Here is a 25,946-nt window from a genome sequence, read left to right on the forward strand (position 1 = left end):
GCTCGGAACTCGCGTATCACCCACCGGACGCTGCGACCCCAGGATACCCCGCAAATTCTCGGATGCTGCTCGGCTGGCTGTACCTCCAACAGGGCACGTTCCTCGACTACTGGACGGGCGCGCACGAGTCTTCTCTTAGCGTGACGCTTAGATCTGCCATAGAGTACACAGACATCCTCACGGCATCTGTGCCGCCAGAGCTGCGACCGGTCCGTGCAACGCAGACGACGCGCAAGGGGACGTGGACGATGTGGGCAAGTGGCCGTGGTATCGAGCGGGTCGCGCACAAGAGTGAGCGTGCGAGTGAGCTAGTGAGCATGCGAGTGAGCTAGCGAGCGAGTCGAGAGCAAAAGCGGATCAGAGGGGGGGCGGACGAGTAGGTATAGCGTCGGGCTAGGGTGTTCAGGGAGGCGGGCAGGCAGGTCGAATACAAGAGGTACGGGTGCGAGGGAAGGACTTCAGTGAGAGACGATGACGTACCTTCATCCCTCATGGATAGCCTCGTCATTCGTGCCCATTCCCTTCTCAGCTCGTCTCTCCGCCGCACGACTTCCTCGTCTTCTGCCGCCAGCTGGGTCTCATCCTCCTCGTCCACACTCGAACGGCCGTGATGCTTTGCGTGTCATCAGGCAGCGTAGGCTCCGGGGGTGCAGACGGCAGTGAATGTGGGCGTAGGTGTGGACGAGGACAGGGGTCGCCGTCAGTGGAGGGACAGTGCGTGGCGGCGGTGCGTGAGGTCGAAGGACGGGACGTCGGCCTTGAGACAGTGAAGCGGCGCGGTCCAAGGTGCGTAGAGTTCAAGGCTGTTGAGAGGAGAGAGGACGCGTGTGCATGAGTTCGAGGGGATGCGTGCGTGCGGCGGAAATGTTAAGGGAGGGGCAAGAAGAAACACGAGAGGAGGGACATACCCTCGTAACAATCAGCCCTCCCTTTCCCGTCTTGTCTCTCCGCCGCCAGCTTGCCCTTGCCCTCCTTGTTGACACGTTCGAGCGCATGTAGCGCGTCTGAGCAGAGCGCAGGGTGCATCTTGAGTCGTCGCGCTCGGGTTCACCTAGCGACGGTAGCGGCGAGTCGGTGGAGGAGGGGTCGTGCGAGGGTGAGAAGCCGCTCTCCTGCATGGACGCCGAGTCGGGGTGCAGGGGCAGGATGAACTTGCTGAGCGCGTGCGCAAAGGCAAGGCATGTCGCCGCTCAAGAACGCGCACGCGGAAGGCCTCGGCGACGCGGGAGAGGAGTGCAGGGTAGACGATGGGGGCGCGTCAGCCGCCGCGTCTCCTCCTTGCCAATCTTCTGCGTCGCACGTCGTGCGAGAAGCTCCCCGTCCTATACCGCTCATACAGCAGCCAAGGGTGGAGGGGGGCGTGACGGGTTGCTGAAGGATAACAGTGGAGAAGATCGGGATCATCGTATGTATGGATGCCTGACTTTCATGCAGAGCGTGGCTTGCTGCCGGACGTGCGGTTTAAGGTAACCAAGATGATAGATACAAGAGCATACGATAACAAGGACAGAGTAACGTACAAAGCGACATGCGAGAGCGAGCGAGACGGTCAGAACGAGTCAAAGCACAATAAATATACACGAGAGGCGAAGAATCGACAACGACTACTAGCGTCATCAAGAGAAGGCCGAGGGAGTGTGTGGATTGTGATCAAACGAAAGACGCGGAGAGGATGTGTTTATAGACGAAGGGAAGTGCCGTCCGTGGCTTCGTGCAGGACGACGGTAAACAGTAATTGCGCCCACTACTGCTATTAATTCGTGCTCTTGAAACTCTTGACGCTCTTGGAGCTCTTGAGACTCTTCGAACTCGCGCGCCTCTGCGAAACCAAGCAGTCAGTATCCCATATGTATGAGAGTGATACGGACCGAAAGGAGCTTACAATGACGGTCTTGAAATTCTGGAGCAGTCCCTTGACTGCATGCTTGGTTTCCGGGCCTGTGTCGACACGGGCTTCGGAAAGTAGCTGATGCACATCGACTTCGGAGAGATTGACGGGAAAATCAACCCTTTCAGCATGTGGAAGCCTGCGAGTAGAGGGGCCAGGAGAGGGAGGATCGGAAGGGGCGCGGATGTGGTCCCGAGAAATTTGGATGGGTTCCCACGGAGGGGAAGATCTCGAGATTTGTGGGATGAGCTGGGTCGCAGCGTTGGTGGTATTGTCCGTTATCTGGGAAGACGGCAAGTTATCCACGGAGGTGCGCATCTTGAGATGGAGGGAGATGGCCTCGAGACTATCAGATAAACCTGATATCTGCTTTTGAATCGTGTCATACCGCAATTGTGACGTCTGTTCGATGGAGGTGAGTCTCGTCTCGATGGAAGTGAGCCTCGTCTCGACGGAAGTGAGCCTCGTCTCGACGGAAGTGAGCCTCGTCTCGACGGAAGTGAGCCTCGTCTCGATGGAGGTGAATTTCTCATCATGCTGGTCTAGAGTGAGCCTGATACTCTCGATATCGGTCTCGATGGTATTCAATCTGCGTGTCGATTCGTCTCTCAGCTTGTCGATATCCTCCTTAAGCGTCATACGCGCGCGAGTAATGTGTTGAGAGGGGGTATCGTTATCTACTCCGAACGTGTTAGACACTAGGACGTCACATCAGCACACAGTGCAGCGTATGACAGAAAGCGACCATGACTCACCAGAGACCCCGTCCAAAGAGGAATGCGTAGAGGAAGCTGCCTGCGCTACAGAGGGAAGATTGGAGGTAGCCTGAGGAAGCGAGGAGTGAGATCCATATGACCTGAGGGTCGCCATGTTGAGTGCTTTAGATATGAGGATGTCGTCGGATGACGTGGAAGGGGAGAACGACGAGAATGACGAGAAAGAAAGGGAGAGGAGGGTAGAGGGGGAGATACGGACGCGATAGGTAGGAGACTTATAAAGGACGAGTTTGCGTTGTTTATCCATATCGGACATATCGATGGGATGGCGAAGGGGAGGATGGCGGCAGGGCGTTGGTTGGTTGCTCTTTCAAACAACTGACTCTAGCCTCGTGCTTACCAAGCGGAATAGGCCAAGCGGACATTCAAAAGCCACGGCGCGTTTTCGTCGGAGTCGTTACGGCCGGGCAAGCCGAGCTGGCTCTATACCGCCTGGCACTGCGTGCACCGCAAGGTTCTTCCCGGGATAAACCGTGGATAAAACCCTAGATATAGATAAAGTTTTTGTTTGGGTTTATCCGAGGAAACTACCAAAACACAAACTTAAGGTCTTTTTAATATTTTATTATGAGATATGAATAAATATCAGATAAACCTTAAGTTTTTTGTTTCGGTGGAAAACCCGGAACAAAAACTTTATCTATATCCAGAGTTTTATCCACGGTTTATCCCGGGAAAAATCCTGCGGTGCACGCAGTGTGGGCTCACTGGTCGCGGTTTTGGCGGGGCGCGCCAAATGTGAGTTCGACTTAGCCAAATTTCGTGCAATCTTCAGCCACCACTACTATACCTTGCCTCCACACTCATTACTTCTCTTAGCAAATAAATATGTATGTGGATATGTTAACAAATAAATTGTTTATCTATATTATTCTGCCTCCAAATGTTCCTGAAAATTAGAACTTGCAACAGGGCACTCTGTTGCACCTCACAAAGATGCTGAAGGCCGAGGCAGAGCAATCTGGGCAACCAAAGAGTACTAGGATGATGGTGCCATTGTAGGGTACTGTCCCCATAGTACAATACTATGCTGTGGGTTAGAGGGCAAAGAATGCAGGGGGCCAAATGATGACAAGGAATAAGAATAAAAGGGGGATTGGGTCTAGTTCAGTACATAGGGGGATCAATTCGTCATATCTCCAGGGTGAGAAGGCAGCGCCCGAGCTTCGTGAAAGGTTTGCGGATCGATTGCTATCAGCCTTCACCAAGAAGGAGCTCAGCATCGATAACTGGGACCCGCTCTCCGAACACTCCCAGGACCTGAAGGTCAGCCAGCGCTAACGTCCTTCCATTTCATTGCCCAATCTTTTCTTTTTTGCTCCCCCACTAGCTGATCCTAGGCCCTGGCGCAAAAAGGCCTGTTCACATCATCCTGACAGAGATGACCCCGCGCGAGGCAGCCACGTTTGCCGCAGGAGAGTTCGCCTCCGTGAGTCCCACCCCGACCCAAAAATACTGACAAATCCTCAAGCCTTGCCAGATCGCACTGCAAGCTCAATCGCACTAGTGCCGTCTTTATCCCCCCGCATGTCCTCAAACCCGTACATTCTCTCACCATCGGCAGATTTACTGATCGATTGATTTCTGTTTCGAATCTTTCAGCCAAAACCCACGACTATCTAAAGTGCTTGCCTACTCGCAGCCCCCGGCGCGGATCGTCACCAGCCCCCGTCAAAGTTCCCGAAAGACCGAAAGACCGATCCCGCGAAGCCACGCCTCTTTCATCTTTACTGCGCCCGCAGAAGAAGCGCCGGCACTCTTCTTCAAGCCCTCCGCCGCCAATCCGTCAACCCAAGCCCTCAACCTCAACTTTGACTTCGCCTTCACAGGCCACAAGATCAGCACAAGACCAAGACGCCGGGAAAGGGAAATGCAAGGCAAAGCCACTTGCGAGTGAACCGACCCAATCTGAGCTGCTCACGCGTGAAGAGATCCGGGTTCTACGTCAAGAGCTCTCCAAGGCGTGCGGCATGAACATCACAAGCCAGGGCAGCAGCTTCGGCCTCGGCGGGAGCACGAGCGCTCTGCAAAGCCATAAGCACCCGTTGCTCTTCCTGTCCTTTTGCTTCCTTCCATCGATCAATCGATTGATCGCTGAGCCTGGTGGTGTCTAGGCTCGGTCATGCCCGCGCAGACGGCTAGGAGGGGCGCATCCCTTGCGAACCCAAACAAGAAAGCAAGATGGTACCAGGCTGTTGAGTTTGCGAGCGACAGCAGAGAAGAATAGGCCTTTCTCCTAAGCTCCAGCGCATGGAGGATTTGTATCTCTTGAGCCGGCCGTAAGTTGGTGGTTCTGTGCTTTGTTGGAATCCTACTGATCGCAAGGTTGGTGATAGTGTATTGCCGTCGTTATAGCCGTAGCACTTGTGTGTGTACTGAGTTTAGTTTTAGCTATGTATGGCGAGCAGGTGTGTGCTCTGCTTTTTTCTGTAGCCCAATGGAAGAGTTTGCGGAATGTATAACATATGCATGGAGGGAGATACGAGTATATCTCCTCGGCGGGAGGCATATGTAATGTCGTATCAACAATTGCTGCTCAAGGTTGGTCCGTACCTTGCTTTGCAGCACGCTGACCTGGACATTGTTGGCAAATTCGTGATCAGATGGTCAGCCAGTCAGTTGTTGATATGGAACATGCCATCTTCTAGCTCGCCGATGTCGCATGATAGGCGGCATTCAATATACAACTTCAACATTGGGCTATGAATTGCCCATTCAAATTGTATTCCATATGCACCACATTCTCCGAGGGTCCGTCAATACCCACAGTTATCAAGACACGCACTGTAGGATGCATGAGGCAAGAAACAACCCCGACCATTCCTCGAGCGACATACACCATCTTCGGAGCACGCTGATCGGGCCTGGGGGCAGCGCTTGAACGATCCGCAACACATGCCATCCTCCTCATCATCCTGATCACTGTCATCACAGCGGGCATACCACACCACGCCTAGTACGCACAAGTCTCCGCATCGGCAACAACTCGTCGAGTACAGCCCAAGGCCTCGACCGCATGCCAACCGCGTGCACGTTCGCACGTCCATCACTGATTGATATGCAGGATATCCAAGCCTTCCGTGGTTCTTTGAGCCACTTTGATATACAGATCGCAGGCGGTGCTCTTGATCCACGCTGGACATCGAGGGCTTTGGAATAGGATATCGGCAGCTGGAGTCGTAGGGGTTGAGCGGCTGGTGCCAGTGCAATGACCACTTTCTCTCTGAGGTGTGTCCTGCGCTGGAAGATCGTCAAGGCGTGCACCCTGGACCTCATACGGATCGAGCCTGTCTGACGAGAGCCGGCCGCCCTACACAGTCCAGGCCCAATACTGAATGCACCCCAGTAGGCTCCATGGTCAGTCGCCATTACATCTCAACTCCCTTTGAATCAACGTCATATCCCACACTCGACGCAGATTTGCGGATGGTGCAGCCTCCCTGTTGGGCGCTAAGCAAACCGACTACCCACCCTGATAGCTTGAGCATCAGGCATTCCATGCATCCCGCATATTCCGATTGCGCAGCGTCCCAATCTTAACTTACTTTGATCGGCCAGTGGCTCGAGTAGCACTCATTGTCAGCTGACTTGGCGAGCATCAGGGCGTCAAGGGCCCAGACATTGTAAGGCCGGTATGCATCATTATAACATAAGTGGGTCCCATACCAGGACCCCTGAAAATAGGTAGGGAGGCCAGGTGGCCGATCCGGAAAATTTTGGGCCTTTTTGACCCCTTAGGCTGAGTGCGTCCATACAAAATTTGCCCTGTGTGGTGGGCAAGGCCTGTCTGTGCATCCTGCTAATTGTGGTGTCAGGGTGATAGGCCTGAACGGGGTCCGGTCAATTTAAGCTGGCATGGTGTAGTGGCAGGTCGTGCAAGTGTCGTGCAATATGTAGTAAGGCAATTTGTGACGGGTTCATGGGTTCAAATCCCGCACATGTACTTCTTTACTACTTTTTTGTGCTCGTGCCTCAGATCTCTAAGCTGTCAGCTGAAATGGAAATTTATGCTCTCAAAGTGGTGCGCACACATCCAACAAAATTCTGCACACAATGTCGGACAGCAAAGTTATTGACCTCGACACTACTCACTCAGAAGCTCTACACAATGTTCACATTCTCATTCCTTTGGAATTTCTCAAAATACTGCCAGATCATCATCTCTCGATTGTGGATTTTCTCAATGTCAACTTGCCCACACAATCTTCAGCCCTCATTCTCCTGAAACCAACATCCTTGTTCAGCAAATCCCCCCCTGAGCAGCCTACAGTACAAGACATAATGGATTATACTCTGCCTCCCAACAAAAGGCTTTCCGAACTGGACAAAAAAGTCCGACAGGAGGCAGCGCAAGGGGCTCGCTCTTTTGAGAACCCCTTTTTGAAAGAACTGCAACACCCATTATGAATGATCACCTTCTGGAAAAGGATTGCAATAGTGCAACAAAGCAAGGATCTATGGCGGCGGTCAAATGAGTGGCTTCTAAAATGGACACATGACATCAAAGGGCTCACCACACAAAGAGAAGCTCAGACGGCACAGGTTCTGATGTTGTCACTGGCATGGGGAGTTGAGTTGAAGGTTTTGGGTATTGCGAGCAGCATGGATACTTTATCAAGCCTGCTGTCTGACAGCTGGCTGAGTGATGACATTGTTGACATGTTAATGTTTGACTTGCATCAACAGGCCCAGTCGGACCCTATTAGGGCAAACACAGTAATGTTTGCCCTGGTGCATCTCTACAACAAGATTGAAAGCCTTTCAGGGCAGGGAAATTATCATCAGTCAAAGATGCTCGTTCAGTATAAGAGAGAAATTCAGGACGATACATCGCAATAGTACCTTTATATGCCAGTCTTTGTCAATGGGAACCATTGGGTTTCCATGCAAGTGGACTTTCAGATGCATAGTGTTGCATATGGTGCGTCGTTACAAGCCTGTTGTAGATGCATGGCAATACTTACTCTGGAACAGGGGACTTGCTGTCGAACCCACACTCACTCAAGAAAGCTGTACAGCATCTCCAAGGCTGGCTCAAACATGTGTTCAAGGTCTCGTTTCATGACGCCGAAGATTCGCTAGTGCACGGCCTCCAAAACAATACCTACTTCTGTGGGATATGTACAATCAATACTATTGAGCACAACACTTTTGGAGCCGAATTATTCATGCATGCAAGTCGTCGTCTTTGGCATGTTCGCTACTTCAACCAGCTAGCAAAATTACATAATGAGTCTTCAGTATGTCATATTGTCAAGATCACTTTAGCAAGGGACTGACCTTATTGCAGAATGTAAAGCCCACAATGGGGTATTTTCCATGTAGCTTTGAAGAATGGTTAGACAATGATCAGGCAACATCGGCGATGGACTCGAAGAGCTTACTATTGCCTATAAGCGCTGCTGGAATCTTGGAGCCAAAGGTTAATATCTCCTCATCCCCCAGCGCCCCGAGCATGGGCTCGACAAAGGACATATCAACCCCCACTCCATGCGAAACTGCTGAATCTGTTATGAAATGCTTCACCTATGCTTACCTACTTTTCTCACCTTCTTGATAAGGACTCGTAGGACCTTTCTCCTGACCATACCTCGGGTTCCTGTTCCACTGATACTTGGTCCGTGCATCTGCTTGTACATATTTATGGATACTGCGGCGCAGTGTGGAAGCCCTAGGCTATCCACTTCTGTCCAATCTAAGGACTGCTGTTCACACAGTCTCCTCTGATTCTAAGGCATTAGTCTGATCAGTCCTTTGACTTCTCCCATCATCACTTGTGGCCTAGGATCTTCTCGTCCCGAACAGCCGTTCATGACATCTGGATAGCCTCTCTTCACAAAAATCCTACTCCACCTTTTCTTTGCAGCAGAACACCGACTAGTTACATACAGCACTAGGCAGTCCCAAAAGACAAGCGTCCGTCGACCGTAATAGTTACTATACACTTCGAGCGAACGATTGGACGATTCCACTTTAGTGTGGGTCGTTTCAGGTTGTAGAATACTTCTATCTGGTAATCAACCCAGTGAAGGTACGACCGAAACAATTGCACTCGACGTTACGTACGGTACTATACCAGAAAGCAGAAATACTATACCCGGCTAGGAAGAGCTACTGTTGCCTTGACCCTCGAACCTTGATCAGGTCAAGACTAGCGCGGGCTCTTTGATCCAACAAGACGACTTCCCAAGGTTCAGGAAGAAAGCGTAGGGCGAGTTCCACACGGAACCGACTACTTGAAACACTCCGACACATTCGTCCATTTCGGACAACCTATCAGAAGAACATCCAAGGGAAACTGGGTTTACGTAGGAGGACAGAATAGCGGAAGAACAGTTGACGCCCCACTAGTACCCTGGGAAGACAGGAAGGCACCCCTCAGAACCATAGATTCCCCCACCCGAACAAGACCCGCTCTGTCACCAGTCGACATTCCCAAAGAAGACATCGAAGAAACCCCAATTCCTGCGGGAGTATTAACCCTGGTCGACGAAGAAGACCCGGAACCTATAGCAGGACCGAGTCAACCAAACCCAAACCCAAACCCACAACCAAACCCTTGACCAGCCGCAGGAACCACAGATGACGAGGACGAAATGTCAGACAAAGGAAACAAGCCGAAAGATTTTGATGGCACGAGGTCGAAATATAGAGAATGGATCTATGAATGTCACATGTACATTCTCACCAACCCAACCAAATATGACACCGATAAGGATAAAACCCTAATGGTGTTATCATATATGAGAGAAGGAACGGCGTCACTCTTCACCCAGAAGTACTACTTCGACAGGGAACTTCGAGAATACAAGGCAACGGAGACAAGAAAAACATGGGGAACATTCAAGGAATTCTTAAAGGAGTTAGCCGCTGCATTCAAAGATGAAAGTCTCGAACAGAAGGCGAGACAAAAATTATTCACAATGAGAATGGGAAAACAATCAGCGGACGAATTTGTCATGGACTACCTCATGACGGCAGGAGAAAGCGGATTCGATCTTGAATCCACCATCGACTATTTCCGCCGAGCCATACACCCAGAAATTCTCAAACAAATCTACAGACTCCCTGATATGCCGACAACCATGGACGATTGGGTAAAATACACCCGAAGGTTCGATAACCAGTGGAGGGAGCTACAAAGCATAAAAAGCTCCGTACCCTCCGCCGCTGTTCGATCCAACAACCCTTTCCGCTACAACTCCTCCAACGCTCCATCATCCATGAACAACTCTGTCATCCCCATGGCCATAGATTCAGTCCGAACAACCCTCACGGACGAAGAACGCAACCGCCTCAGGATGGAGGGTGGGTGCTTTTACTGCCGTCAAAAAGGACATATGGCAAACCAATGCCCTGCCAGGGGTTCGTCTAGGATACATGAAGGGTCAGCTGGATATGTTCAACAGGGTAGTAGAACAGTGGGGAACCGCTCGGCTCAGGCCGGCAGCAGGATAGGAGGCGGAGGAGGCGGCTATGGCCGAACGTTCTCGACAGGAACTTCAAGCGGTACTCAGGGAAGCACTACGACGCAAGGTAGAGGCATGGCGACGACTAACCCGTTCCGAGCCCGACTCGCAGCTCGCCAGGCCCACGCACCCAGACCGGATGCACCTATACGTGAGACGGAGCTTGAGATTAGCCGAGAAGAGATCCAGAAAGTTATAGGAAAGATGAGATGGGACGAGCAAGAAGCACTCCTTCAGGAGCTGAATGAGATGAGCAAGTGGAAGGAATTGGATTTTTAAATAGGCCTACGGCTCTGGTGTACCGTAGACCTGCTCCAGACTCTCCTGTAAAAACAATCATATGGCTTACCAAATCCAATCAGAAATCGTCTATGAGGATAAACGTGCACCTGAAACATAAGGAGGGAACCACCGAAGCCCGAGTACTAATCGACTCAGGAGCAGAAGGACTTCTCATCAATAGACAATTCTGCCTGAACAACAACATAGCAGTGCAGAAAATCGATAAACCCATCCCTGTGTTTAACATGGACGGAACAGCCAATGATGGAGGAAAAATCACCGACAAAGCCTGCCTGCTCATGAGAATAATGAATGAAGAAGGTGATTACCACGACGAACGATGCGAACTATTAGCCGCCAACCTAGGAGGAGAAAACGTAATCCTAGGAACGGATTGGTTGCATGAACACAACCCACAAATTAACTGGGTAAAGAACAGTCTTACGTTCTCAAACTGTGCCACCACGTGTCTAGTCAGCCGACCTAAATTCACCATACAGGCACTAGCGCCCACCCAGCACAGAAAAAACAGAACAGTTGGGTATTCCAGGATAGAAGACGATTTGGAAGAAGATGAAGTTGAGGACACCTTCTTTTCCGAATTCTACGAAGAATGGTATTACCAAAATCCACTAGAAGTACATCCCCTCGAAGCAGTTCACATTGGTTCCATTGGAAATAAATCACAACAACTGGCAGAAAAAGCGAACAAAATGAAAACGGAACGACCTATTGAAGAAATAGTCCCAGCATATGTTCTTAAACAATTTGCCAAAATTTTCAGCCAGGAAGCGTCACAACGACTCCTGGAACATTCACAATGGGATCATAAAATCGATATGAAACCAGGATGGGAACCAACGGGATGTAAGCTGTATCCCCTAACAGAAGAAGAAGAAGACCAGCTTCACAAAATGCTTCAAGAACATTTGAAACGAGGAACCATTAGAATATCCAAATCCCCGCAGGCGTCACCCTTCTTCTTCGTAAAAAAAAAGGAAGGTAGCTTACGGCCGGTTCAAGACTATCGGAAGTTGAACGAATGGACAATAAAAAACAAATACCCACTACCCCTAATTGACGACGTAATAAGAACCATCGCCAAATCGAAGGCAAGGATCTTTTCTAAGTTTGACGTAAAATGGGGGTACAACAACATCCGCATAGCAAAAGGCGACGAATGGAAAACAGCCTTCATGACCAAATTCGGCTTATTCGAATGCCTTGTGATGTTCTTCGGTCTCTGCAATTCACCCACCACCTTCCAAACTATGATGAACATCATCTTCCATGACCTCATCGTTGCGCAGGTCCTTGCGGTCTACATGGATGACATCCTGGTGTTTACAAAAACCATCGAAGAGCACAGGCGCGTAACAACCCAAGTCATGCAGATACTCTTGGACAATGATTTATTCCTGAAACCTTCCAAATGCACCTTTGAAGCGGACACAGTCGAATACCTTGGGTTTATTATCTCTGCGGATCACATATCTATGGACCCGGTAAAGGTCGAGGGAATCGCCGCCTGGCCAACCCCGAAGAACCTGAAAGAAGTACAATCCTTCCTCGGTTTTGGAAACTTCTATCGGAGATTCATCGGAGACTTCGCTACCATAGCCTGACCTCTCAACGACCTCACAAAAAAGGATGTACCCTTTGAATGGACCTACGAGAGAAACAAGGCATTTGAACAGCTAAAGCACCGCTTCACATCTACTCCCGTCCTTGTTTACCCAGACGGCAATCGCCCATTCCGCCTTGAAACCGATGCATCGGACTTTGCTTCTGGTGCCATCTTATCACAAGAAACGCCAAATGACGGATGGCACCCTGTCGCTTACCTGTCCAAGTCCTTCAATTCAGCTGAGCGGAATTACGATATCTTCGATAAGCACCTACTTGCCGTCATACACGCCCTCGATCACTGGCGCGTGTACCTCGAAGGCGCACGACACCCGTTTGAGATCTGGTCCGACCACAAGAACCTACTGTACTTCTCTACCGCAAGAACCCTCTCCCGTCGCCAAGCACGTTGGTCACTTTTCCTATCCCGCTTTGACTTCACCCTCGTCCACAAACCTGGCATTACTCACCGACCCGATGCTCTATCCAGGCGTCCAGACCTAAAAGAGGGGGTAAAATCTGACAACAAAAACCAGGTATTACTACAACCCCAAATGTCTGTCAAAAGCGCAACGGGATGAGGAACAGTTGAAATGCTCGACAGCTAGCTAAGACGAAAGTTAAAAGAAGTCACGGCTAAAGATAAAGAAGTAACGGACGCAATGGAACTTATCAAAATGTCTGGACCTAGAGCACTCTCAAAAGGCTTACAAGAGTGGAATTACGAAGATGATCTCATCTGGCACAGAGGGAAAATATATGTCCCACCAAACGACGAACTTAAAAGACAAATCACAAAAATATATCACGATTCACTAGCAACTGGACATCCAGGGAGATGGAAAACCTACGTCCTAGTGTCAGATAACTTCTGGTGGCCAGGAATGTCCACATTCATAAAAGAGTATGTAACAGGATGCGCAACATGTCAAAATACCAAAAACATTACACATCCCACACGCACTCCGCTCATTCCAAACGAAATACCAGAAGGACCCTGGCAAACAGTCACGATGGACTTCATCACAGATCTTCCCTAAGTTGGACCGTATAACGCCATTCATGTGACAGTAGACAGAAGCACCAAAGGTGTTGTTTACACCCCATGTGATAAAACCATAGACGCCAAAGGAACCGCCGATCTCTACATGAAGAACATCTGGAAACGATATGGACTTCCAAGGAAGATTATATCTGACAGAGGTCCACAATTTGCGGCCAGATTCACGAAGGAACTATGGAGGAAACTAGGAGTAACGACAGCATTATCAACTGCCTACCACCCAGAAACAGATGGAGAAACAGAAAGAGTCGATCAAGAACTAGAACAGTACCTATGGGCATTCTGCAACTACAAACAAACTAATTGGCCTGAACTATTGCCATATGCGGAATTTGCACACAACGTCAGGGAACATTCAGCGACTCACCAATCGCCATTTAAACTCATGTATGGCTATAATCCAACTTTTACACCTCCGATTACGCCGAGATCCGACATTCCAGGCGTAGAACAAAGGTTGGAAAGGTTGGAACAATTACGACACGAAACGAAGGCCAGCCTGGAAGTAGCGGCTGAACTGATGAGAAGAAAGACAGCCGAAAACGAAGTCAAATTAGAAGTAGGACAGAAAGTTTGGCTATCGGGAAAAAACATCATAACCACACACCCGAAAGACAAACTAGCCCCGAAATTGCATGGACCATTCGAAATAGAAAGCAAACCAGGACCGGTGACGTACAAACTAAAACTCCCGCCAACGTGGAGAATACACCCCGTATTCCACGCCTCATTAATATTACCCTATCAAGAAACAGCCGCTCACGGCCCCAACTTTGAACAACTGCCACCTGACCTCATAGACGGACAGGAGGAATACGAAGTCGAAGAAATTCTTGACAAAAGGAAATGAGGACGCGGGTATCAATACCTAGTACACTGGAAAGGATACCCAAGCTCCGCGGATGAATGGGTCACGAGAGCAAACCTAGGGAATGCTAAAGAACTTTTGGAAGCATATGACGCGCGACATCATAACTTACCGCTACGGGCAGCCCTCGCAAACATCGGACAAACAAAGTCAGAAACATATAAAAACCCAAATTCAATCATTACAATTCCCTCATCCCTTCAATCACTCCTTCACTCTCCCAGCGAACATATCTTCCGACGAATCCATCTACCTCTCTTCTGAAGACACTCTCGTCGAACGACCCTACGAAGAAACACCCTCCACTGAACCCTTCATTCCTTCGACCCCCAAGATGTCCATAGTAGAAGAACGATCCATACTATGGGACACAGACGAAGAACAAGCAGCGCGGGAAGCGGAAGAAGGGTTTAGCGAGTATTTGGAAGGACTGGACGAGGACGAACGACGACAAGACGAGATGATCAGACTACTCACGGAGGACTTTGACAGACCTTCACCTTCCCGCTCTCCCTCTCCACCATCCCTTGTCCGCACACAAAGCGAGGGGATCATATTCCCCGATAGAGAAACGTACCTGACGACTCCCGTCGCTTACATGATGGGGCTTATCGAAGGCATGCCGAACACCAAATTTGTGTCGGGACCAACACGACCGGAGGTACGAAGAGCATTAGAGATCTTAGAAGAGGAAAGGAGTTTTATCCGACATGCACAATGAGCCTTACAGATCAGAAAGGGAACGCTCATCGCCCGCATTAATGCAGGCAAGAGGAAGCTCATAGGTCTAGACCAGACAACGCCTCTTCAGGACACCTTTCATCCCGCCGACGACATCACCCCTGTTACCGAATATCACATGCCGACCACGGCTGTGGTATCTCGTGCCTCGTCTTCGGCCTCAAATGGAGCACCACTTTGCCCAATGCCGGGGGCTTATCCCACGGAACGCGGCAGAGGAAGGGACGTCTATAGGTTCGCACAACTATCGCCTCGCTACCACGTCATACCCGCACGACTGGGCTTAATCCGCCCTTCTACCCGAACTCGACCTCCCCTTCCCTTCGTCGATTATGACTCCAGCGAGTCCGACACCCAGCCCATCGTCCTCCGTCCTCGAGGTGCTTGAAGAATGAGACGCTGACGTCCGGTACGACGTAAAACTCCCGGGGCAGACGACGGTTCGAATCCGTTGGGCCGGTACCCACTGCCATGATGAGACGAGGGACTCGGCTCTAGAACGCAGTCCCCGCATGGTTGGTAACGAGGTGGGGTATCGTGACGTCCGTACTCAAGGGCTATCGCGTCACGACTCGACTGTGGGCAGCGAGAATCTGTGCCCTAAGTATTATTTTGTATGACTCAGATTACACGCATTGCTTATGTTTTTCCTGGACTATTACTTACCGTCTCTGGCACTGACGGCCTAGAGGGGGGGGTAATGTTATGAAATGCTTCACCTATGCTTACCTACTTTTCTCACCTTCTTGATAAGGACTCGTAGGACCTTTCTCCTGACCATACCTCGGGTTCCTGTTCCACTGATACTTGGTCCGTGCATCTGCTTGTACATATTTATGGATACTGCGGCGCAGTGTGGAAGCCCTAGGCTATCCACTTCTGTCCAATCTAAGGACTGCTGTTCACACAGTCTCCTCTGATTCTAAGGCATTAGTCTGATCAGTCCTTTGACTTCTCCCATCATCACTTGTGGCCTAGGATCTTCTCGTCCCGAACAGCCGTTCGTGACAGAATCAAGCATCAGCAAGCATTTGGAAAGCGCTGTGCACAACCCCACCTCGATGCCGTCAATAGACGAACCTACTCTATCTGATGATCTTCCCCCGGCGACAACCCATGACTTGCCCACACTGCCCATTGTACCATCCACTTCTAAAGAAACAGTCAGCTCACAGTGCAAGAGGGATTATTCCCAAGTACTTACCGGGGACCAGCCTTCCCTTGGTGACCAGCCATCCCTCACGAAGCAAAAGCGATTCAAGGCTGTTCATGATGGCAAGTCAAACAAACCTAGCACTGCCGAACTTCGTCAGCAAGTGTCGACCATGGCAAGTGCATCCATTGGGATTAGCCGGTCGGCAATAGCAAGTAAGAGACTCAAGGCCGCTATGATGGATGGTAGTTTTCAGATTGATCTGAGGAAGCTGCAAAGGTTCAAAGATAAATGTTTAGCATATGACTCAATGGCAACATTCCGTACCGAAGGGTCACATTGGGAAGTCTTCCACTCGCATTGTGGAAAGTGGACAAAGATTGGTGAGGCTTACCTTGCATCGAAATTCATCCAGCATGTCTCCTGCTGCAAATCACAGTCCAAGTCTCGAGCAACAATGCTCGATGGATGGTATAAACCATCAAAGACCACCCTACAATTCCAACGAGCACTGCAGCTTCTGCAGAAGACTGTCAGCTCACCACCAAGTGCCCGTCTTTCTGAAACTGTTGTGCATTCCTGCAATGGCATCACCACCGATGTCCAGCCAGAAGTGACCAAATCTCCTCAAACGTGGTGTCAAGAGTGGAGGAGGGAGGAATATCCATGATCTCGCTCAAGAGGCCTTTGGCCATGACTTCGGCGATCTCATGCACATGGAGAAGTCTGATGTTTGGCGCCTTCAAACGGCATCTCACACCTGGAAGTGTGACCCCATCCTCCAAAATGTCTCTGCCATGAGCTGCGAGAAAGTGCTCTCCATCACTCAGGATGTCAAAGGACCAGTCATATGCGCTCCTTGCATGCAGATTGACTTCAAGAATGCTCTGCGCCATCCAGAGCCTCCTTCAGAGAAGATGAAGTATCTCAACACACGTTATTGCGACGAGATCACCGCTATGGCATATGCACGCGTTGTGGGTCTGCACGATGTATTGAACAAGGTATGATTGCATTTTTACAGTGTGGATTTTGCTAATTAACTATGTACTATAGGATAATAAAGGCTCTGTATACATATGCTATGTCAAGGGTGTCCTCCAAGGTGACTACAACGATCGCAAGGTCTTCAACGGTATGGTCGCAGCAGTGGTGGAAACACGGGAGCAAGTAAATCGTGGCAAGGGCATGCAAAACTTCCGATACCTGCCAGCCCTTGACGAGCTCAGTCAGGTCGCATTCACGACTAGCCCCAATGTCTACAACCTCCTCAAGTCTCACTTTCCAATTCGCACTCCTCAAAGTATCCGGTTCGTACTCACCGTTATCTGTTGTTAATGATACTGATTGATTCCTTGCAATGCTTAGAATGCAGCGAGCAGCGCTCCCTCGATTCCCTCTCAAGCTAGGACATGAGACATTTGACAGAGTCTGTAATTACATCCAAAAAGACCTCAAGTACGAAGGGCCCCTCGGCCCGAGCTGTGATGACACAAAATTATTGAGCACCCTTCGCACATACTGGGATGCCTTGGCAAAAACATACTACCTGGTGGGACACACCGGCAAGCCTATCGTGGTTGCCAACCCAGAAGAGCTTGAGGCCCTCCTCAAATCAGAGATGCTAGAGAAAGCAACAAAGGTCAGTGACCAGAACAAGCAGAAAGCTGTGGTGCTGATTGTGTATTGGCATTGTAGGTTTGTGTCTGGTGTGTTCAAATCCCAATGCCAAAGGCGAGCTCTATCGTCACTCATGTTTTGGCGATCCCAAACTCATGCGATGCCGAGGAGCTTCAAGCTTATTCAGACAAGATTATCTGTGGTCTGGTTCAGCGTGGGCTCAAGGTTATATCATACACTTGCGACGGCACGGAGACAGAGCGCAAGGTACAGTGCTGTCTCATCCGAGATTCACCTTTCCACATTACATACACAATCCAACACCCCAACCCAGCTGTTGATTTCGAGGACATGACCGTCATCATTGCGACTAGGGAGGCCCAGCCAATCGTCATGATCCAGGACTCCAAACACGCTCTCAAGACAATGCGTAACAATAATTTCAGCGGTGCCAAACTCCTTGTTCTAGGCAACACCACCGCAAAATATTCTGATGTGCGTGATGCAGCGTTTGGTCCAGGTATTTCACCCCTCTACCCCCGCGATGTCGAAAATCTTGACTGCCAAGACGACAATGCCGCAACTCGATTATTCTCTGCTTCCTCACTGGAGTACCTGGCAACACATTTCCCTGACCATGTCGGGGAAATCGTCCATCTATTCATATTCGGAGAGCTCGTTGATGCATATCAAAATCGCAAAATCAGCCACCTTTCACGCATCAAAATGGTCCTGCGCACTCATTACTTCCTGGACATATGGGCACAGTTTCTAGATAGAGCAGGCTATGTGAAGTCGAAGCATTTCATCTCTCATGAAGCTACTGATATTGTCCAGATCATCATCGAAGGTCTCATTGGCCTCGTTATCATCCACTGAGACTATATGGATGACAAAATCTGCCCGTTACTCCCCTGGATGCATTCTAGCAAAGTATGCAAGCATGTCTTTGCAGAATGTCGAAAACTGGTGAAAGACTTTGCTTTTACAGATCTCATACAAATGATGCCTCGTCTACATGTATCTATTCGAGCCATAGTTCTCCTCGATGTTATGACAGATCCGAAAGCGCGCGCATCCGGCTATGCCCACACCTACTTCAACTCACACGGAATCAATCTCGGAGTGCTTGCATGTTTCCCTACCGACAGTGAGATACAGTCAGCCACCAAAGATGCCTGGGAAGAGGCAGAAAACTTGTTTAATATACTCGGGGTATCACCTTCTGATTTCCTGTTGGCTTCTCATCCAACTCTGCCTAGTATCAACTCATGGTACGTACCAGGTATGGGTCCAATGGCTGACAAGGCCGGTAGTGACACCGACAGCTCCGAAGACGAACAAGACAAAGGTGATGATGAGGTGGGTGACACGGATGAACTACGGCAGCTTCTTGTCGATATACGCCGCTCGGGCTTCCATGAACATTCTGTGGATGAACGGCTGTTGAACTTACAGTGTGCCACTGTTGCCATGGACATAGATGATCTGGTTCAGCTGTAAGTTGTGTCACCTCCAATAGTTCACTGTCAGCGCTCTCGTACTGATATTGAATGGATCCAGAAAAGATATGGCTCACAAGCTTTCCCAAGAAGAACAAGAAGCCAACCTTGAGAATGACCAATCCAATATATTGGCAGTGCTCCACGCTGCACAGCTGCCTCCGGTCAACTTACCTCCAGAGCCTCGCCACGCGTTTGATGTCCATTTCTCTTCTGTCGACACACTCGACTTCTCCCTGCTGATTGAGATCCAACAAGCACACAAAACACACCGCGCAGCCCATGGTGTTCGAGAATTGGCCGTACCAGAGTCAACACCTTCCCAGAGCAAGAAGCTTGGCAAGGAAAGCTTGCAGAGGCAGATCATTCAAGAGATGCAAGCTCTCCTCTCGCAGCAGCAGGACTAAGGGATCGGCACTGGACTTGAGCATAAGGAAAGGTGGAGGAACTCAGGTGCACAAGGTGCCCTAGCAGGTAACTCTGCCAACGCGGCACTGGCAGCTACCCAGCGTGCGGGAACCGTGCGTTAATATTAACGTTTCTACACCACTCCTTCGATGAACAATATCTTGCAGGTCACCCTACGGTGAGGCAAGGTCTTTGGAGATCAGCGGTTGCCCACCGCTCTGGTTGAAAAGTTGACAAGTGCTATGGTCGACACAGAGAACAATGCGCAGCTTCCTGGACGACATGTATTGAGGGTTGGGACGTATGGCATCATACTTTGCCTCGTTGTGGGCCGTGGTGAGTACAACAATTACTCAATATATCTATGGCTGATGATCTTTGTTCCTTACAGTCATGGCTCTCTACACTCAAGGTGGTGGCAAATCCAGTGCGCATTTGTGGCAGGAAACATCACTCAACATCGGCGCAGCGTCGTACATCTCTTTGCAATCATACGAGCCTTCACATGCTGTTCTATTCCAGGCTATCCATGGTCGTGTCGCTTCCATGCAATCTTATACTTTTACTCACCTCCATTCTGACTACTTCTTGTGTATCCTACCCAATGATCCATCCATCAGCCAGGACAGGCGGCACATACATCTTGATGAAGTCTTGCTCCAACTATTCTCACATTTGAATAGATATCTCTTGAACCTCGTAGCAGTGGTCCAACGTCTCCAGGCCTTACGTTGGCGTGGGGCAGGGGGCAAGAAGGACAGTAGCGGCACAAGGAAGGACGGTGATGGCTTGGTGCATGAAGTATAACGCTCTGTAACATCTTTTCAATATCTCATGTGCTCTATGTGTTTGATTCTGATGGCCAATGGCCTGATAAACGCTTTCTGGCCTTTCTGAGCATCAAAATAGGCCTGAAATATGTGATCCAGACAATTTTGAGGGCTTACAAGGCCGGATCTGGCTAATCCGGCCAAAAAATATGGTTTTGGAGGCCTGGCAGTTCAATCCGAACATTTTGACTCAAAATTTGGCTAGGCCTGGTTTTTTCCGGAAAAATTTCGCCGATTTTGGGACTTTCTATCCGTACATTTTGGCCGGCTTTTAAGAAATTTCCACCCGGCCTCCCCCCCTATATTCAGGGGTCCTCCCATACCATGCAGAAGCTTACCAAGCTCACGTGTAAAAAACTACCACACCCATTCGACCACCCTCATGATAAGTCCCGCACCTCTAGTCTCTACTCCGCAGCCCTCGCCTTCGATGCTACCACCCAGCCGATGCAACATGCCCTCCCACAGCTTCTCTGGGTAAACCCTTTCCATGCCGAGCATCGTATGCTCAGTAACCCCGCCGATAAGATGGAAGACTACACGCGCGCATTCAGATGCGAGGCGCTCGCGCTTGGAGACATCGCTACAATCCATCCCTAAATAGAGGGCGACAGTGAAGAATTGTGGCAAAACTCCACCGGCTAATGTCGCATGTTGTCGCTTATGCTCGCGTGGGCCACGTAAGAAACCACGCGAGCGAAGCGAGCGCCATGACAAATTTGGCAAGCGGAGCGAGCTGTCCCTTTAGCCGCCCAGCAACCTCCGCAACTGGAGCAGGCCGTGTCTCGGCAGCTGTCGGGGTTCTACATGGCATCCCAGTCTGCCCGGCAATGCCAGCAACTGGAGCATGCCGTGCCTCGGCAGCCATTGGGGCTCAAAATGGCATTCCGGCACCCCACAGGGAACCTCACGGGGGAGCCTCATAGGGCAGAATCTCATAGAGGAGCCTTATGGGCAGGACCTTTTATGGAATATGAAAAGGGAGCCTAATAAAAAGGCCATATAGGCAGGATCTGGCAGAGGAACCTTATAGGGGAATCTTTTGAATGTCATCTTGCAAAATCTCATAGAGGGGCCTTATAGGGGAATCTTATATGCAGGACATTATAGAATATCATGGGAACTAGAATTTATGGGCACTAAAAGTGATATTCTAGCACCTTATAGAAGAGCTTCACAAGAGAGCCTCACTGGCAAGATCTTATAGAGGAACCTGACAGAGGAACATAATAGGTAAGCATAATGGGGAAACCTAACAGGGGAATATAATAAAGGAATCTATATAGGAGAACCTTATATGGACTATATCTTGGCAGCTATTGGAGCTTGAAATAGTATCCTAGCACTTTATGGAAAAGCCTTATAGGTATGACCTTATAGAGGAACTAAATAATGCTTGACAAGAGAGTCTTATATAGAGACTATTATGGGCAGGACCTTATAGAATATGACAAGAGAGCTATATTAAGGCAAAATAATTTATGGGCACTGGACTTTATAGGCACTAAAATTTCCAGGCACTGGGCTTTACGGGCACTGGACTTTACGGGCACTGGACTTTATAGGCACTGGACTTTACAGGGACTAGACTTTATAGGCACATGAGACCAAGCACTGTAACAAAAACTCAGATTAAGCATGGTTGCGCCATCACAACGCGATGGGTGAAAAGCTAGTCCATAAATAGAGGGCGACACTGTAAAATTGTGGCGCTTAAGCAATGGCTATGCTCGCGTGCTCCTTGCTTATGCTCGTGTGGGCCATGTAAGAAACCACGCAAGACTACTGTCCCATAGGCTTTGGAACGCGAAACGGAGCGTGTCGGAGTTTGAAATTCGATGAGTCAGCGCTTCCACGCGAGGCTTGCGACATTGGATCTCTGCCACCAACCACCATCATTTCTGTCTCAGACCCTCCACCCACATTTCCCTCTGCTTCTCACCTTTCTAGCTTTTCTCTAAAACTCTACTCTGCTCTACTGGGTGTCTCTGAGCACGGATTCTGCTTAGAAAGAGCCTACAGGGTGTGAAGTCTACCAGCACGGCCTTAGTTTGCTGTAGCCAAAAGCAGCCTTTTCATAGCTGCCTGGACCTCTCTCATCCTGCAGTGTTTCAGTTGCTCAGGTACCTTTTACCACAATCTCACAGTCACAACAACCTGCTTTGCAGACAACGGGTGACATTGAGTTGTCAAAGAGCATTAGGAATCCTCTTCCCCTGGCACTGTCTTGCAGCAATTTCTTCAGGTGAACTGTGAGGGGGCATTCAGCGAGTGCTTAGCTTGACAACCACTCTTGGCTCTTGGTTTTGTTTGCAGGTGTTTTTTTTTATTTAGCTTTTCACAATGAGTGTTCCACCTTTGTAAGTCTGTGTTGCTTGCATCATGTCTATTGTGCCCAACTCTTTTTGTAGGCCTCCTAATGAGGGTGTGGTGGAAGTCTGGATGCCTGCATTGGCACCTTTGTGAGTATTTTTGGCTTGCTTGGATACTGTTTCAGTGCTAAAATTCTCTTTAGAGATGATGATGAGGATGATCTCTATATGACACCTCCACCTGAGACTGTACATAAGTATGTGTTTTACTTTTTGCTTGGTGGTTGTGTGTACTCATATTTGCTATAGTGAGAATGCCAATAATAGTGAAGATGAGGATGATCTGTATATGACTCCTCCACCTGAGAATCTCAATGGGTATGTGGTTTTATTTAACCTTTTTATGGTCATTGGCTAAAAAGAAGAAACTATAGACATGTTGAGAACCAAGAGGCTATTGAAGAGGCTGCCCATGTGGATGTGACTATGATAAGGTATGCAGTTTTTGTTAAATCACACAAAATTTGTTTATTAATTTTGGGGTTTACAAGAACACCTCCTAGGACTCCTGAGCATGAGATCCAGACTGTGCAAGAACAAGAGCATGCTGAAAGGCTTCAGATGACTTCTCCTACTCTTCAGCGCAAGCGTTCTGCATTACGAGGCTCTATTCGTCAGCCTATCTTTGAGGATCTCTCTAGACCTTCCCATTCTGCTACTTCTAATCCTGCTCAGCCTCCTATTTTTCTTGCACCACCCATTCAGCTTTATTAGCCTGCCACACTTGCTCCTCCTGTCCAGTCAGACTATTCTGCAGTTGCTGCTTCCTTTGCTCTATCATATTATCCTGCTCAATATGTTCCTCCCCACTTTTATCCTGCTCCCATGTTCCAACACTCTGTCTATCATGGTGCTACGGCTTACCAAATTCCTGAACAGTATCCTATCTATGCTCCTCCTCCAATGCCTGCACCACCACCTCATTATTGGCCTGTGAATGTTTCTGCCTATCCTAGTCTTCTACAACACTTGATTGGGAATCATGATAGACAGGCTCGCACACGTCTTGCAGCAGCTAGCCATCCTGACTATGAGCGCCGCATGATGAATAAATTTGAACAGAGCCATGCAGAGCGTAGACGGTGTTGTAGAGAGAATACAAGGCCTGAATCAGATGTTTTCCCTCATAATCCAGCTTCTTCCTCTTATCGACCACAGCCTCCATTGCCACCTCAGTTAGATGTACAGGCTTTGCAATATCAGCATGAGCAACAGGCATTTGATCAGCATAGAGCATTCCTTCATGAGCAGCATCTTGAAGAGGTCCGTCAGCAGCTTTTGCAGCCTCAGCAAAGACATCAGCAGCATGAATTGCAAAGACAGGAGGAAGGAATCCATGAGCAGGCATTTTTTCAGCAACAACATCTTGATGATCTACAGCAGCAGCAGCACCTTCAAAATCAAATACAAGTCCATTTAGAAGAGCAGGAGCATTATGCCAATCTAGCCATCCAGCAAAACTACCATGCTTTGGCTCAAAATCAAGTGATGCAACAGCTACCTCTTGGTCGTCGTCCTTATCAAGAGCCTGACGCACGCTATAGTGTTGGCCATATGGATGTTGAATGTTCCCACTGCAAAGCCCTTCACTTTTCCTCTGAAAAGCTATCATCTTCTACTCACAATCACATCCGCTTTGGCATGTGCTGTTTACAAGGCCAAATTAGGCTGCCTGTGTTATTGGACCCTCCTCAAACACTGCGTGATCTTCTCTGTGGAGACACTGAGAATGCCAAATCATTCAGGCTAAATATCAGGCAATATAATAGTGCATTTGCATTTAATTCTATTGCTGCCAAGCTATCAGATCATGTTACCACTACTTCTGGGCCATATGCATTTAAAATCCACAGAGAAATTTATCATCAAATGGGTACCTTGCTACCACCCAACCATCTTAGACCTTCCTATGCTCTGCTCTATGTTATTGATCCTCAGGCTGCACTCAATGAGCGCAACAATGCCAATCCCAACTTGAAGTCTGAGATCATGAATAACTTGCAGGATATGTTTCATGAGCACAATCCTTATGTTCCCCTGTACCGCCATGCCTATCAAATCATGGCAGACAAGAATCCTGGAGAACGAGACAAGCTTGCAGCCCGTATTGCTATCTTGCCCAATACTGATCATTGCTGCTATAATGAGCCTACTGCAGGTGGAGTTGCTGCCATCATTCCTGGAAGTGGAGATGAGGAAGTGGACTTGCACAGAGATATTGTTGTCCATTATAACCATGGAGGTCTAAAGCATTTTAGCCATCTTCATCCTCACTACAGTCCCTTGCATTATGTGACATAATTTCCACATGGCAAACAAGGCTTTCATCTCAATATTCCTGCTCATCCTGGACCTAATAGCCAAATGCTCTCATCCAAGGTGTCTCAGCGCTGCTATTATGCCTATTGTCTTATGCGCCGTCTGCTTGATCCTAAAACTATCTTTAGAGCTGGCAAGTTATTCCAGCAATATGTGGTTGATGCTTGGGCATCTATTGAGTCTAGCAACCTTTTCTGGATCAGGAACCATCAGAAGGAGATCAGAGCTGAAAAGTACCAGTCATTGTTTGATGCTATCCATGCAGAAGCTGAGGTAGACCTAGGCCAGTGGGAAAAGCATATTGTGCTTCCCTCTACTCATGTAGGCAGTCCACGTTATATGTATCAGCTTTTCCAAGATTCTATGGCTATCACTCGCCATTGCCATAAGCCTGACATCTTTATCACCATGACTGCAAACCCTAACTAGCCAGAGATCACTGAAGAGCTCTTAAAATATGATGGTGGTTCAACTCAGCAGCCTTCTGATCATCCAGACTTGGTTGCATGTGTGTTTGCCTTGAAGATGAAGGCTCTTATAAAGGATATCAAGGAGGGCCTGTTTGGCAAGGTGGCAGGGATGGTTTATACCATTGAGTTTCAAAAGCATGGTCTTCCTCATATGCACCTTCTTCTTTTCCTTGATGCACAGGACAAGATTCAAAGTGCTGAAGATGTGGATAGGATTGTCTCTGCCCAGCTTCCAGATCCTGCTGCCCATCCTATGCTTTATGAGTCTGTCACAAGATACATGCTCCATGGATGCTGTGGCCCTGAGTTTCCTCAAGCACGTTGCATGGAAGAAAAAGATATTGGAGGCACAAAAGTCAAGCTCTGTAGCAAGCGCTATTGGAAGGACTTTACTGAGCAGACCCTCTATGATGAGGATGGCTATCCTACATATGCTAGGCCAAACAATGGGCGCACCTTCACTCAACATACTATGCAGTTTGACAATCGTGACGTTGTTCCTTATAATCCCTATCTCCTTGCCAAATACAACTGCCATATCAATATGGAGGTCTGTGCA

General features: G+C 49.0%; 13 protein-coding genes across 13 annotated transcripts; 10 read left to right on the plus strand and 3 right to left on the minus strand.

Annotated features, from left to right (window-relative positions):
• Nucleotides 1-710: 710 nt before the first annotated feature.
• Nucleotides 711-2,938, minus strand: HETIRDRAFT_444393 (uncharacterized protein). The gene is made up of 3 exons (XM_009546432.1): nt 2,644-2,938; nt 1,883-2,586; nt 711-1,819 (listed from the first exon to the last, which is right to left on the minus strand). The coding sequence occupies exons 1-3, from the start codon at nt 2,918-2,920 to the stop codon at nt 1,754-1,756; spliced, it is 1,047 nt and encodes a 348-aa protein (XP_009544727.1). The 5' UTR covers nt 2,921-2,938; the 3' UTR covers nt 711-1,753.
• Nucleotides 2,939-3,729: 791 nt separating this feature from the next.
• HETIRDRAFT_165192 (uncharacterized protein) lies at nt 3,730-4,171 on the plus strand (the record flags this gene model as incomplete). Its single annotated transcript, XM_009546433.1, has 3 exons — nt 3,730-3,930; nt 3,995-4,093; nt 4,145-4,171. The coding sequence occupies 3 exons, from the start codon at nt 3,730-3,732 to the stop codon at nt 4,169-4,171; spliced, it is 327 nt and encodes a 108-aa protein (XP_009544728.1).
• A 179-nt stretch (nt 4,172-4,350) lies between these two features.
• On the plus strand, nt 4,351-5,102 carry HETIRDRAFT_149124 (uncharacterized protein). Its single transcript, XM_009546434.1, has 2 exons — nt 4,351-4,698; nt 4,779-5,102. Exons 1-2 carry the CDS (start codon nt 4,635-4,637, stop codon nt 4,889-4,891), a joined length of 177 nt encoding a protein of 58 aa, XP_009544729.1. The 5' UTR covers nt 4,351-4,634; the 3' UTR covers nt 4,892-5,102.
• Nucleotides 5,103-7,503: 2,401 nt separating this feature from the next.
• Nucleotides 7,504-8,038, plus strand: HETIRDRAFT_232886 (uncharacterized protein; the record flags this gene model as incomplete). Its single annotated transcript, XM_009546435.1, has 3 exons — nt 7,504-7,585; nt 7,639-7,904; nt 7,955-8,038. Coding segments are annotated over 3 exons (432 nt in total), but the record flags the coding sequence as incomplete, so codon positions are not given.
• Nucleotides 8,039-9,260: 1,222 nt separating this feature from the next.
• Nucleotides 9,261-10,412, plus strand: HETIRDRAFT_426096 (uncharacterized protein; the record flags this gene model as incomplete). Its single annotated transcript, XM_009546436.1, has 1 exon — nt 9,261-10,412. One exon carries the CDS (start codon nt 9,261-9,263, stop codon nt 10,410-10,412), a length of 1,152 nt encoding a protein of 383 aa, XP_009544731.1.
• Nucleotides 10,413-11,827: 1,415 nt separating this feature from the next.
• HETIRDRAFT_314784 (uncharacterized protein) lies at nt 11,828-12,106 on the minus strand (the record flags this gene model as incomplete). Its single annotated transcript, XM_009546437.1, has 1 exon — nt 11,828-12,106. A coding segment is annotated over one exon (279 nt), but the record flags the coding sequence as incomplete, so codon positions are not given.
• A 3,887-nt stretch (nt 12,107-15,993) lies between these two features.
• On the minus strand, nt 15,994-16,284 carry HETIRDRAFT_314943 (uncharacterized protein; the record flags this gene model as incomplete). Its single annotated transcript, XM_009546438.1, has 3 exons — nt 15,994-16,137; nt 16,194-16,214; nt 16,261-16,284. The coding sequence occupies 3 exons, from the start codon at nt 16,282-16,284 to the stop codon at nt 15,994-15,996; spliced, it is 189 nt and encodes a 62-aa protein (XP_009544733.1).
• A 298-nt stretch (nt 16,285-16,582) lies between these two features.
• HETIRDRAFT_316320 (uncharacterized protein) lies at nt 16,583-16,876 on the plus strand (the record flags this gene model as incomplete). The annotated part of the gene is made up of 1 exon (XM_009546439.1): nt 16,583-16,876. One exon carries the CDS (start codon nt 16,583-16,585, stop codon nt 16,874-16,876), a length of 294 nt encoding a protein of 97 aa, XP_009544734.1.
• Nucleotides 16,877-17,235: 359 nt separating this feature from the next.
• On the plus strand, nt 17,236-18,365 carry HETIRDRAFT_315019 (uncharacterized protein; the record flags this gene model as incomplete). Its single annotated transcript, XM_009546440.1, has 2 exons — nt 17,236-17,508; nt 17,565-18,365. The coding sequence occupies 2 exons, from the start codon at nt 17,236-17,238 to the stop codon at nt 18,363-18,365; spliced, it is 1,074 nt and encodes a 357-aa protein (XP_009544735.1).
• Nucleotides 18,366-18,371: 6 nt separating this feature from the next.
• Nucleotides 18,372-19,395, plus strand: HETIRDRAFT_416575 (uncharacterized protein; the record flags this gene model as incomplete). The annotated part of the gene is made up of 2 exons (XM_009546441.1): nt 18,372-18,985; nt 19,050-19,395. 2 exons carry the CDS (start codon nt 18,372-18,374, stop codon nt 19,393-19,395), a joined length of 960 nt encoding a protein of 319 aa, XP_009544736.1.
• Nucleotides 19,396-19,638: 243 nt separating this feature from the next.
• HETIRDRAFT_315454 (uncharacterized protein) lies at nt 19,639-20,203 on the plus strand (the record flags this gene model as incomplete). Its single annotated transcript, XM_009546442.1, has 2 exons — nt 19,639-19,732; nt 19,788-20,203. The coding sequence occupies 2 exons, from the start codon at nt 19,639-19,641 to the stop codon at nt 20,201-20,203; spliced, it is 510 nt and encodes a 169-aa protein (XP_009544737.1).
• A 2,366-nt stretch (nt 20,204-22,569) lies between these two features.
• On the plus strand, nt 22,570-23,312 carry HETIRDRAFT_416577 (uncharacterized protein; the record flags this gene model as incomplete). The annotated part of the gene is made up of 6 exons (XM_009546443.1): nt 22,570-22,586; nt 22,638-22,688; nt 22,742-22,795; nt 22,848-22,916; nt 22,973-23,032; nt 23,090-23,312. 6 exons carry the CDS (start codon nt 22,570-22,572, stop codon nt 23,310-23,312), a joined length of 474 nt encoding a protein of 157 aa, XP_009544738.1.
• Nucleotides 23,313-23,423: 111 nt separating this feature from the next.
• On the plus strand, nt 23,424-24,899 carry HETIRDRAFT_416578 (uncharacterized protein; the record flags this gene model as incomplete). The annotated part of the gene is made up of 1 exon (XM_009546444.1): nt 23,424-24,899. The coding sequence occupies one exon, from the start codon at nt 23,424-23,426 to the stop codon at nt 24,897-24,899; it is 1,476 nt and encodes a 491-aa protein (XP_009544739.1).
• Between the last annotated feature and the right edge of the window lie 1,047 nt (nt 24,900-25,946).

Source organism: Heterobasidion irregulare, assembly GCF_000320585.1.
Source record: "Heterobasidion irregulare TC 32-1 unplaced genomic scaffold scaffold_04, whole genome shotgun sequence".
In the NCBI taxonomy this organism is placed as follows: domain Eukaryota; kingdom Fungi; phylum Basidiomycota; class Agaricomycetes; order Russulales; family Bondarzewiaceae; genus Heterobasidion; species Heterobasidion irregulare.